The sequence below is a fragment of the Psammomys obesus genome, unplaced genomic scaffold (genome assembly GCF_907164565.1).
Source record: "Psammomys obesus unplaced genomic scaffold, mPsaObe1.curated_primary_1811, whole genome shotgun sequence".
NCBI classification, from domain to species: Eukaryota; Metazoa; Chordata; class Mammalia; order Rodentia; family Muridae; genus Psammomys; species Psammomys obesus.
The window spans coordinates 1,188,993-1,201,134 of NW_026590405.1; the positions used below are offsets into that span (position 1 = coordinate 1,188,993).

A 12,142-nucleotide genomic window follows, 5' to 3' on the forward strand; every position below is an offset into this window, starting at 1 on the left:
TCTCCAGGAGGCCAGTGCGCGGTCCTCCTTCTTGCTCATCTAGCGCCAAGTAGGACAAGTATCCATGGCCAGCGCCGCCAAGACCCGGCGACTGCAATGCCTGGCATCCTGCTGCTCAGCAGGTACCGGATGAGGCCCGGTACCTGACCTGCAAGTACGCCAAGCCCGGGAGCCCGCAGCTGAACTGGAGACGGCGCGGGAAGCGGAACTGCGCTCGGGCTCCGCCCCGCCCCGGGCCATACCTCCTGGCCACGCCCACACACCCACCTCCCGACTACGTGAGGCGCGTGCACACGGTGGGCCTCGCCGCGTCGTCGTAGCAACCGGAGACGCGCTCGGCCGGGCTGACAGGCGCTCTTCCGGAGCCGGGCGCGGTAGCCGGAAGTTCGTGGCCGCCGGGGCCATGGCGGCGCTCAGCGTCGTCGTCTGCTTGCTGCTGGCAGCGGCTTCCTGGCGGCCGGTCTCCGCTTCAGGAGAGGAATTCTGGCCTGGCCAGTCGGCGGCAGACATCCTGTCCGGGGCGGCATCCCGCAGACGGTAAGCACGTCGACGCCGTGCTTGACCCGGCATCTGGGACAGGGTCAGCGGCGGGGCGGGGGCAGCGGAGCTGGGGCTGCGCACGCAGGCTGTGGGAGAGAAGCCTGTGTGGCGAAGGTCGCGCTGGCCTTGGTCTGAGCTGGCCGTCTGCTCCCGGGAGGTCTCTACCAGAAGGTCCAGGAGGGGAAATGGAACCGGCTCTGGCCACGCTGGCTGGCCCGGTGTCGGCTCAGGCGCCCTATCCCGAGTCCCATCTTAAGTCGCGGTGATAAGTCAAAGAAGTTCCTGTGGACCGGAGATTGCGCTTCCTCCGCGGCCGCTATTCCCAAAACTTGAGTTTAAACCAGGGGGTCCGCTGCAGGGACGGTGTTCGTGAAGACTCCCTGGGATTCCGTTGAAAGGAATCTTCCTTTGGCGAGGCCCTAAAGTTTTAGAACCGTTTTCACGGAGATTCTACATCAACTATTTGACTTTCTCAAGTGTCATCAGTTTACTCTGGAGTTTTAACAACGGCCAACCAGCCAGGCCCGTGATATCACAGTGAGGCTTAATGCAGAAACAGACCTGAGAACCCAGGGATGGCCAGACCCAAAGTAAATCTTCAGAAATCGAAAGTGTTTTCACCCTATCCTCTTCACTCATTTTATTTTGAAAATGCTCATTTTGCATTTAAAATAATCTTCGTCAGTATAATGGGATTGTTATTTTTAAGCGAATGAATGACTGCTTCTAGCTTTAGCTTCCCCCACAGGAACTGTCGATAGATTTAATTCATAAACCAGAAGTGTCCAACCTGTGTCCATTGGCCACACAATCTCAGGATAGCTGTGAATGCAGCCCGCTGTAGTCATTGATGATAACACTATGCTTCATTGTTAAAGGTTTGACACCCCTGAATAAACTAACAGCCCTTTGGGGGCCTCAGTAATTGTTCAGGGTATGAAGGAATCTTTGGACTAGAGACTGTGGGAATGGCTATAGTACTTATCCTCAGGCTTGGCCTTTGAGGTTCCATGACACTCCGAGTTGTCAGACACTGCTTGTCTGCGGTTTGCACTCATGAGCTCTGCTGATCATTGTCACATTGTCACATGCTCTCTCTGTAAGTGGGATGGGAGCTCTGTGAAGAGTCCTCACAGCTCACGGCCCGTGTCTTGCTCCCAACTCAGGTACCTTCTGTATGATGTCAACCCCCCAGAAGGCTTCAATCTCCGGAGAGACGTCTATATCCGGGTGGCGTCCTTGCTGAAGACGCTGCTGAAGACTGAGGAGTGGGTGCTTGTCCTACCCCCATGGGGCCGTCTCTATCACTGGCAAAGTCCTGACATCCATCAAGTTCGGATCCCCTGGTCTGAGTTTTTTGATCTTCCGAGTCTCAATAAAAACATCCCAGTCATTGAGTATGAGCAGTTCATTGCAGGTGAGGCGGGCATCAAAGCTGGGAGGCTCTTCTGATGTGGCTGTCAGGTGGCCTGACCCAGTCTGGCTGGCACTTTCCACTCAGCCCTGCTGTAGCACTTGCTTCCATGGTTTCTCTAGGGAGGCAGGTATGGTCAGGGCGCTGATGAGGAAGCAGCTGAAAGGCCATCTTAACCGAGAGACGCATACCTGTGTGTGCGATGTCCTTATGGGGTCACGCCATGATGGCGAAGGTTCTGTGAAGAGGCATTTTGCTTGGCCTTACCCTGCTTCCACCTTTTGAGAGGAGTCATGCTTTCCTGAGTCCAAGAGGTGTTTAGAGTTGACTGTGCCTTTGGTGGAAGACATCTTTTCTTCTGCTACACCGGAGGTCGCAGAAGGAAGGGGTTCATTTAGAACCTGGCTGGTAGCAGTAGTGTACATCAGAGCCTTACTCCACCATGACCTCTGACCCCTGCCCACGACTGCTGCCTCAGGAGGATCTATTTTGCAGGACATGGTTCTCTACCAGATATCATCATTATTGGGTGTGTTCTGTAGTCAAGTCAGTACTGGGAGTGCAAAGCAGTATTTTTTTTCTTACTTTTTCTTTCAGGCTGACAACGCAAAGTCAGAGCATTGTAAACGCGTGCATAGAATATCCCCTTTCCTGACCCAGCTTGCAGACTTGCTGTGGGTCTTGGAAAACAATAGCTGTGGGTGGTTTTTTTAGGGTGTTGGACTCGTCAAAGATAGCCTGACTTTTTTCTGAGCCTCAGTCTCAGGTGCCTGGAGACTCTGCCCATGCCTCCTTATGGGGTACAGCTGAGGGAGTTCTCACTGTGGGAAAGGGCTAGATGGGGTCCTTGCCATTTGGTGTGGCATCTGGAGGCTTAGGGCCGGACCTCCCTGCTGCCACTGAACCGCCCTCCCTGCAGCTGGAGTAGGACTGGGGAAGCCCACAGTGAAGCCAGCGCCATGGGCTTCCTGGGAAGACGGTGGCTTCATTCACTTACAGAGCAGGCCTGGCTGGATAAAGCTGTGCTGGAGCCAGCCTAGCTTTGGTCAGCAGGAGGGGAGCAGCTTTAGCTTGGGCCTTGGGTCCATCAGCCACAGGCAGGCCTCATGCAGTGTAAGTTTTGGAGACACAGAAACTGACTTTGTGGCTTGCCATACTGGGGCCCTCTTCTGGACAGACCCTCATTGGTACTTTGGATATGGCCGGTGGTTCTGGCAAAATGTAGGTGGTAGCAGAGGGGCAGGGGAACACAAACCTTTCGGGGATTCCTCTCAGTGGGGGGGTCAGTGGTGAAGCAGGCATGAAGATAGGACATGCTGGGGGTCTTGAGGGGTGGGAACTAGCTTTGGAGGGGAACATACTAGTTAGGTCAGCATACGCTGTGGGAACAGTGCAAAGCAGTGTACAGGAAAAGCGGTGAAGGTAGGCCTGCTCCAGTGTATCAGGCTACAGTAGGGAAAAGCAGGTGAGTGGGAGAAGCCAACCTCAGTGAGTCCTCCAGGCCCACACGCCTGTGCCATTGATTCCACGCCTGCTTCAGAAGCCTTGCCCAGCCTTTGTGGAATCAGGAGACCTTGCATTAAGTCGGTGAAAGCCATCCCTAGGCGGTGCACAGCATCTGTGGTCACTGTTTCGTGGCACGAACTCTGGGTCTCTTTCAGAGTCTGGTGGGCCCTTTATCGACCAGGTGTACGTCCTGCAAGGTTACGCCGAGGGCTGGAAGGAGGGCACCTGGGAGGAGAAGGTGGACGAGCGGCCCTGCATCGACCCTCTGCTCTACTCCCAGGACAAGCACGAATATTACAGGTAGCTCCGTGGGCACAGGCTCCAAGCAGTTCTCAGGGACTGTCCTGAGCGGATGCCCCTGAGCCCTGGTATACTTTACTGTAGATCACCTCATATTGTTAGACAGAGACGAGGTCAGTTTTTAAAGCACCTCACTTTCTTTTTCATATTTTTGTGGTTCTGGGGGAGCGGGGGTCAAACCTAGGGCCCTTCGAGTGCTAAGCAGGCCCTCTGTCACTTGCGCGCTACATCTAGCCAGTTCTTTTGGGTTCAAACACGGGTCCCTACGTATTGCACTATGGTCTCTGCCTGGCCGTCTGGCTGAGCCATGGCTTCTGTCCCCTCCTTCTCCGATGCCCACCTCCTGCCAGTGAGCTGGGAAATGTTGAGTCCTGTGGGTTTTCTCAGAGTTCTCACAAGAACTGGCTGCCCCCGGTGCTAGCGTGTGAGCATCGGCACGGGTTGGGGGTGGGGCGGGGTCAGCAGGACTGCCCCGCTGCGTGTGCACAGGCCCCTCATCTCTTCCTGGGTGAGCGCACACAGGCTGACAGACAGCTGGGCTCTGTCTTCCAGAGGCTGGTTCTGGGGCTATGAAGAAACACGGGGTCTGAATGTCTCCTGCCTGTCCGTCCAGGGCTCGGCTTCCATCGTCGCTCCTGTGCTTTTAAAAAACACGTCCGCTCGGTGAGTGCCGGGGCCTGCCACTGGGAATGCTTTGCTCATCACCGTGCCCCTCCCTGTGCTGCACTCCAGCAGTCTGTGGGGTCTCCCAGAGTGGTACTAGGCTAAGGAGGGGCTGGAGGGAGCTGTGCATCCTCAGAGAAGAACCCCAGAGAGAGTCCAGGCTGGGGTTGTCTACTGTGCTCACCCTGGGTGTGAGAGCATGGTCCGCGCTCATCTGAACTCCTTGCTCAGTAAAGCCTCCCTACCCTTACACTGTCATCTGCCTCCTGTGTCCTGAGAGGCAGCTGTGGACGGTGGAGGCAGGACACGCCGGTGGCTTCCTTCTGCATTCCTCTCTGGGGTGTGTGAGGACCCTAGCCTGGCTGGGAGTGTGGGGGGCCAGGAAGAGGTGATGGTGTGTCCAGTGGAGGCGGCTCAGGGCTTGCCTAGAAGGTTGCATCTCGTGGGCGCTGGCACTGGGGCTTTGAAAGTACTGCCTCATGCTGTTTTAGCCCTTTCTTCGCAGAGGGTTGGCTTTGGAGAACTCACACAGCACACGCTGTTTCTGGACTCAGGCAGCTGCAGTAGATGAGAGCAGCTGTCCCTACTCCCCTTGGTAGCAGGCATAAGGAAGGGATCCATCCAGGAATGGAGCCGTGGCAGGCATAAGAGCCTGTGAGGTTTGTGTCGTCACATCTGGGAGGAAGTGCCTGAGTGCCACGTGCTACAGGCATCCCTGAAGTCACAAGGCCCATCTATCCCTTCAGCTCTCTGTGTCGCTAACAGCCAGCTGTGAGCATCGTGTTAGTCTGGGCACTCCATGCCACCTCCAAGGCCTCACTGGCCCTGGTTCTGACCGCAGAGTGCTCTGTGCTTAGCCAGGGCCTGGTCACAGCAGCCAGTTGCAATGGGCCTGGACAATAGAGTTTCTCTGCCACTGTTGACCGTGTTGTGACCCACTTTGGTACAATTTATACTTCTCACACAGTTAAATTTGTCAGCCTCAGCCAGGCAGTGGTGGTGCACACCTTTAATTCCAGCACTTGGGAAGCCAGAGGCAGGCGGATCTTTCTGAGTTCCAGGACAGCCTGGTCTATAGATCAAGTTCCAGGACAGCCAGAGCTGTTACCACAGAGGGGGGAAAAAAAAATTATCAGCCTATCGTGGAAAGCTTTCTGTTGCACCCTGTATCATCTCCGTGTCCCTGAGTCCTCCATGTTCCACTGTGGAGTTTCAGTTTCCACGTCCCCCTGACAGTGGTGAGAGGGCAGGCTTTGGTGACATGCTCACTTTCTCAGTCCCCAGTTCTGTCGGAGCAAGACGGTACTGTAAGCTTGAGATGCGGAGACCCAAAGGGGTGGCCCTCTTCCTCGAGTGGGCCTTTGTCACAGGAGCAAGCATGTTCTTGTTCCTCTTGGAACCCACAGCTGTGTGCCTTGCTCTCCTGTGTGACAGGTGACAGACCCTCGCATGTCCACCAGACTCCCTGGCCATGTGTTATGTCCCTGTACTGCCAAGCTTTCCGCTAATGTCATTGGTTCCTTCTGTCCCCTTCCTGCGCCTCCAGCTCTGCAAGGACTCCCTGGATGCTCCCCTTCAGTGTCCCGGCAGACTTGCACTGTTGGGGCTGAAGGCTTTGCCATTCTGTGTTCTCGGAAAGTGCAAATGCGGTCGCCTCAACTCTTAGAACCGTTGAAGTCTTTTTCCTCTTACTTCAACTGCAGGTCTGTGATGTTGGACCGAGCTGAAAACCTGCTTCATGACCACTACGGAGGCAGGGAATACTGGGATGTGAGTACCTCACAGGGGCCTCTCTGCACGTGTTCACGTTTTGAAAACTTTCAACAGTCAGCAGCAGCTTTCAGTCTTGCTGACCGAAAACGGTGGGCTGCGTCCCGTGGGCTTGCCCCACCCCACAGCGAGCTGTCTGCTTTCACTGCAGGACCCGCTGAGGTGCCGGGTGTGAGCAACGCCTAACGGTGCTCCGTTCCTAAACACAGTGGTCTTGCCTTGGGTGGCATGCAGCCCAGGGCTTGCCCTCTCAACTTCTGTGGGGGGCTACCCTGGCCGCTTCTCCCTTGGGATGGGAAAAGGGACACGTTGTGCAGCAAGTCCTAACACACTGCTTGGCTGACGGTAGTAGCTTGAGGACACCGGCTAACCTGAGCAGCAGCTCTGCCTCCAAAAGCACTTGGTTCGCAACAGAGACACAGTCACAGGGAAAACTGAAGCCTGTTTTGAACAAAGTGTAAAGCCGGGAGCTGGGCAGACAGCAGCATGGCACTGCTGGCCGAGGGCAGATGGTACAGGCCAGTCTTGCACTCTAGACAGGCCCAGCTCTGGGGCTGGCTGGGGTGGCCCTCCCTGAAGTGGCTCTGTGTGGGCCTTTCTCTATAAGGGATTAACCAGGAGGCCCCGTGGCTGGTGGTGGGGACAGGAGTCTCGAAGGCCCCAGCTGGGAGGGCTGAGGAGCCTTGGCAGTGGCGCCCGCGGAAAGGGGCGGGCAGGTGGTAGAGAGTGAAGCGGTGACTGCTCATTCATCCCAAGGCCCCGTGGCACTCAGCTCAGCCCTGTCCGTGCAGACCCGTCGCAGCATGGTGTTTGCAAAGCACTTGCGGGCCGTGGGGGACGAGTTCAGAAGCCTGCACCTCAACTCCACGGACGCCGCCGACAAGATGGCCCCCGAGGAAGACTGGACACGGATGAAGGTAGCCATGCTGCTCCTGCTTGAAAAGGAACCAGGGATAGGCTCATATCTTAAGCTAGCATGCCTGTCCTGTGAATACCTCATCCCAGACATGAGTGACGCTCATATCTGACCTTCAGGAGCCCTGCGGTCCGAGCTCTGCTGAGTCCCTGTCTTGATGCAGTCAGGGACGTGACTCATACAGGTGTCTCTTTAGTGAAGCGAGGACATTATTGTAAGTCTGCAGACTGCCCAACGTGGTGGCATATACATATGACCCTGGTGTTCAGAGGAGGAAGCAGAAAGCTTGTGGGATCCAGCCTGGGCTTTGTAAGGAAACCCTTTCTCAAAAAAACAAAGTAAAAAGAAGGAAGGAGGGGGGGACCCAAAGCAGAAGTAGGCCATGAAAGATGTACCTGTCAGCATTTCCTGTGACTTCTGCACATCAGAGGTCCAGCCCGCCTGCCCTGGACCTCCTCCAGTCCTTCGGCCGTGCTTTGTCATCTTCTTGCTGTGTGTGTGAGGTTTTTCCCTCAATGTGTCTTTCCCATTGACTGCTTGAGTGCCAAATGTTAGGACCCCACCGTACCTGTTCAGTCTGTGGGCGGCCTGGACTGTTTCCAGATGCAATAAATTAAGCAATAAATTCAGTTTCTTAGAAGGTCTTACCTAGAAGAAAGTACTAAATAGCTTTTCTTTCTTCTAGTATTTCATTTTAAGGTTCTTGTTTCACTCATAAAGTATTCATGATGATTGGTTACTTCACAGTCTTCTGGAAAAGACATCCATTTCCCCCAGGAGATTCCATGTGAGGCTCAGTCGGGCCTGGAGGGACATTTCAGAGAGCACGCTTGTCCCGCTGCATTGCCAGGTAGCTAGGCGAACTGCGTTCAGCGTCTTCTCAGCACATCTCTGTCTTCTGTAGGTCAAACTGGGCTCAGCGCTAGGCGGCCCCTACCTCGGAGTGCACCTGAGAAGGAAGGACTTCATCTGGGGCCACCGGGAAGATGTGCCCAGCCTGGAGGGGGCCGTGAAGAAGATCCGCAGCCTCATGAAGGCTCACCAGCTGGACAAGGTGTTCGTGGCCACAGACGCCATCAGAAAGGGTAGGAAGTTCTACGCCCAGACTTTGTCAGGCCTCTTACCCCTGGCCGAATGGTGGCCAGGTATAGGCCTTCGCTGTGACCTCCCTGGCAGCGTACTCCTTCATTCCGGAGGGTCAGCAGCCTCCTCTTTGCCTCGCAGAACAGGAAGAACTGAGGAAGCTGCTACCGGAAATGGTGAGGTTTGAGCCCACCTGGGAGGAGCTGGAGCTATACAAGGATGGAGGCGTTGCCATCATCGACCAGTGGATCTGCGCGCACGCCAGGTGCCTGCCCCTTCCGGGGGTCCCTGTTGCCCCCGTTCTCAGCAGTGGGAGCAGGTGGTTGCGGCCCTCTACCTTCTCCGCTGGCGTCATTGCTTTCCTAAGCTGTAACATCTAGCCCAGGGTTTCCCTGCGCTGCTGTGAACTGTGGGTCTCCTCTGTCTGCCCGAGAGAGGTGCACTGGCCCCCTTGGTATGTTTGTGCCACTGAAGTGCATATGCAGGGCTGCCTCGGGCCAGAGGCCTGCCCGAGGGCAGCTGGTCTTGCAACTCTCTGCTCTACATCAGCTGGAACCGCAGGGCGTGGGCTCAGGTGAGAACATCCTGAGCGGAACAGGAAACAAGGCAGAGTGTGTGACTTTCCTTGTGGCTCCAGATGCTGAGGTGCTTGGAGTGTGCGCACACCTCGCCTGCTGCTTTCCTCGCCACGCCCGCTGCTTTTCTGCTGTGTTCTGGCCTCTGAGGTCCCTGCTGACTCCCTCCCAGCACCAGGGTTAGGCATGCGGGCCTCATTCCTGATCTACATGGGTCTAACTGCCGTCCCCTTCCAGGCACTGCTCGTGTGGTGTGCACGAGGGGAGAGCGGCCATTCTGGTCTCTTACCCTGTTAGTGCTCTCCGAGGAGGCTCTGAGCTTGCCCTTTCTCTCTGCCTGGGCTTCTTCCCAGGATCCGCTAGCCATGGCCGTCTCGGGAACTGACGGTAGTTCTCAGGCCAGAAGGTACTTCACACAGCTGACTGCAGTTGGCCGTGGCATCAGCACAGCCCACCCTAAAACCCCCAAGTTCCAGGGTAGTCATGTGGTGTAGCACTCCAGAACTTCTCTCAGGCCAGTTGGTCACCAAGTGCCGTCAGAGGGCCAGGGTACAGGAGTCAGGGCTGGCTGCATCGCTCTGTCACCCCAGGAATCCGAAAGACCCTGGAAAAAGGGTTCCCTCAGCTATGACAACATGTATGTGCATGGTCCCTGCCCCTGGCAGCGTGTCAAGATGGGCGCAGAGTTGTTTGTGCTCCTTGTACAGCCAGGTGGAGATCTGCAAGGCTCAGTGGCTGCCGAAGCCTGGGCTGACCCAGGCAGGTGTCAGTGCTGCGGCTCCAGAGCCTCTGGTGGGTGGGACCCACTGCTGGTCACAGGTAACATCTCGTTGCTCTGCAGGTTTTTTATAGGCACGTCTGTTTCCACATTCTCTTTTCGGATTCACGAAGAGAGGGAGATCTTGGGGTTGGACCCCAAGACGACCTACAACCGGTTTTGTGGAGACCAGGAGAAAGCATGCGAGCAGCCCACGCACTGGAAGATTGCCTACTGAGGGCCACCTATCCAACACCCACCAGTCACTCGGTCACAGGGTCCCAGAAGAGTCCCCCACTTGGGTGGCGACACATCTAAAGCCCGTGTTCCCTTGTGTTCATGGGCCAGCACCTACCTGTGTCTAGGCTCTGCCACCTTCAGGATTCACACTCGTGTCTTCTCTCAGGACCTGAGAAACCATGTCACCATCGCAGATGTAGCGTATGCTAGCCCAAAAAGTCGAGAACATCTGTCAGTCCTGACACAGGCCTTTCAGCCATCCTCCTGAGCCAGCTGAGGATAGCCAGTGACTGGCAACACCTTCAGGTATGGATGCTGGCTCCTGAGATGTGGTGTGACTGTCTCCTGAGGTCATCTCACGCACGTCCAGGGTGAGAAAATGCCAGGTTTTGCCTCACCCTCCACCTGTGTGGTGCCCCAGCTACTAGTTTCCTCCTGAAGCGAATGACTCAGGCACTGTTCTCACCAGAATGCTGGCAGCCTCAGGACAGCCCCGTGAGCCTGCCAGTGACTCCTTCACCTCACATGGATCCCCCAGGATCATTGCACACGACTGAGAAATAGAACTGAGGAGTGACAGAAATGACCTTCAAAAGGCCACATCTGAGACACACCACCGCTTTATGAAACCCTTTCCTAGGCCCCATGCTGCACCACGGGATGAGGAGCTAGCACAACCTTGGCCAGGGCATCCCTAGGTCCTTGAGCTTACTCATCAGTAACCCCCCTTCCCACTGCTGTGTACTGAGCAGCCCCCGCATTCAGCCCAGGTCTCCTTCCCAAGCACTGAGGTAGACCCTGAGCATAGACCATTTCTCACTCAGCTGACCAGGTAGAATCATGTATTTATTCTTTTCCATTTGTACATCCAAGTGTATTAATAAAATACTTTTTCAAGAAAGCTGTAATCAGAAATGGTGCCTTTTAAGTGCACTGTGTTTTCTTAGGTCGGGAGCTGAGTCAGATATGTAGACTACAGCTGTGCCTTTAGGGAGAATGAGGGCTTGTGTCCCTGGCAGCTTGCAGCACAGACTTTTGTCAGGTCTGCAGAAGGCAAACCAGCCAGGAGTGACAAGATAGAGCATTGTGTCCTGGAGCCTGAGGTCTGGTTCTATTCATGGGGACCAGCATGGCCTTGTCGCTGTCCGCCACAGCCTGCTTGTCTGTTGGACTGTCTGGCAGGACTGTTGGGGAAAGCATTCTGCACTTATAGAAAGCCTGGAAATCCCATCCCCTGGACTCCACGGAAATGGCAGTGCAACCTTCACGGGATTTACACTTTCTGGAGGAGTAGCCAGTACATCTGACGGAAACACTGGCAGCTGCAGCAAGGAAGTGCCAGGCCAAAGCTCCCCACTCTGCAGTGGCAGCCAGTGCCAAGAACCTAGGGGCATGAGCTGGGGCAGTGGGGCGATGTGCTGGGCCAGATTATCTCAGGAGGATGGTGTGAGAGCCATGTACTATGGAGCCATGATCTAAGCCAACAGGCCATGTGGCCACTGATAGAGAAGCAGCTCTGTGTGGCCCATATGAAACAGGTAAAGAACAATGGAATTAGTTAGATCTCTGAGCCAGGGACACAGAGAACAATACCTGGTGCTGTGGCAGCAGTTTCTCCAAGCAAAACTGGGTGGCCTTGCGAGGTCTTAAACCAATGTGGTGGTAGCCTGACTGGTTGCTGTGATAGCCACCGGTCACAGGAACACGGATGAGCCTGCAGCTCAGTTCCATACAGAGCTAGGTTGTAGTTCACAATGTAAGGAAATTCTCTGGGTCTCCCTCGGTGCTTCATCTGAGATGTTGTATGTTACAGATACCCTGTATCAGTCAGGTTTGGGGGTCCTTTATAGTAGGGAATCTGTACTGTATCTGGAAGCCTTAGCCAGACATTTGTCATCTGCTACAAAAGGAGTTTTTATTCACCTGTTTCTTTTGTCTCGGAGGCTTACCGCCTCTTGTCTGCTAACCTAGGCCTAGTCCTAGAAGCTTCTAGCCTCTGTACCATCTAACCAAAGCCTAGAATGTTTTCAGCCTCTAGGACTTACTATTAATAAGCTCACCCTTTGTTCTTACTGAGCTCTGGGCTGGTTGGTTCAACTCAGTTATTCTGGCTCAAACTCCTCTCAGCTAACTTATTCAATCTGGCTCCTCTCTTGGGCCCCAAATTGCTCTGCTTGGCCTCAAACTAACTCCAGCAATCTTTTCCAATCTGGCTCCTTCTCATTCTCTGGCTCATTCTGTCTTGCCCTGAGTTCTTTCTCTGCAACCTGTCTCTCTATTACTATCCCGCTAAAACTTCCTCCTTTCCTTTTCATTCTGTGTTGCTCCCTTAAGTAGCTTCCCTTTCCTCTCTCTTCTTGTGAGAGTTGGGTGTATCC

The 12,142-nt window shown here is 55.0% G+C and overlaps 1 protein-coding gene across 1 annotated transcript; it reads left to right on the forward strand.

Moving 5' to 3' along the window:
* Nucleotides 1-339: 339 nt before the first annotated feature.
* Pofut2 (protein O-fucosyltransferase 2) lies at nucleotides 340-10,665 on the forward strand. Its single transcript, XM_055607254.1, has 9 exons — nucleotides 340-537; nucleotides 1,707-1,957; nucleotides 3,616-3,760; nucleotides 4,313-4,423; nucleotides 6,127-6,193; nucleotides 6,985-7,110; nucleotides 8,014-8,194; nucleotides 8,334-8,457; nucleotides 9,609-10,665. The coding sequence occupies exons 1-9, from the start codon at nucleotides 404-406 to the stop codon at nucleotides 9,760-9,762; spliced, it is 1,293 nt and encodes a 430-aa protein (XP_055463229.1). The 5' UTR covers nucleotides 340-403; the 3' UTR covers nucleotides 9,763-10,665.
* Nucleotides 10,666-12,142: the final 1,477 nt, after the last annotated feature.

Coding starts and splice junctions, on each gene's coding strand:
- Pofut2 (XM_055607254.1), top strand. CDS start 404: ATGGCGGCGCTCAGCGTCGTCGTCTGCTTGCTGCTGGCAGCGGCTTCC. Junction 1,958..3,615: donor GTATGAGCAGTTCATTGCAG/GTGAGGCGGGCA, acceptor GGTCTCTTTCAG/AGTCTGGTGGGCCCTTTATC. Junction 6,194..6,984: donor GAGGCAGGGAATACTGGGAT/GTGAGTACCTCA, acceptor CTGTCCGTGCAG/ACCCGTCGCAGCATGGTGTT.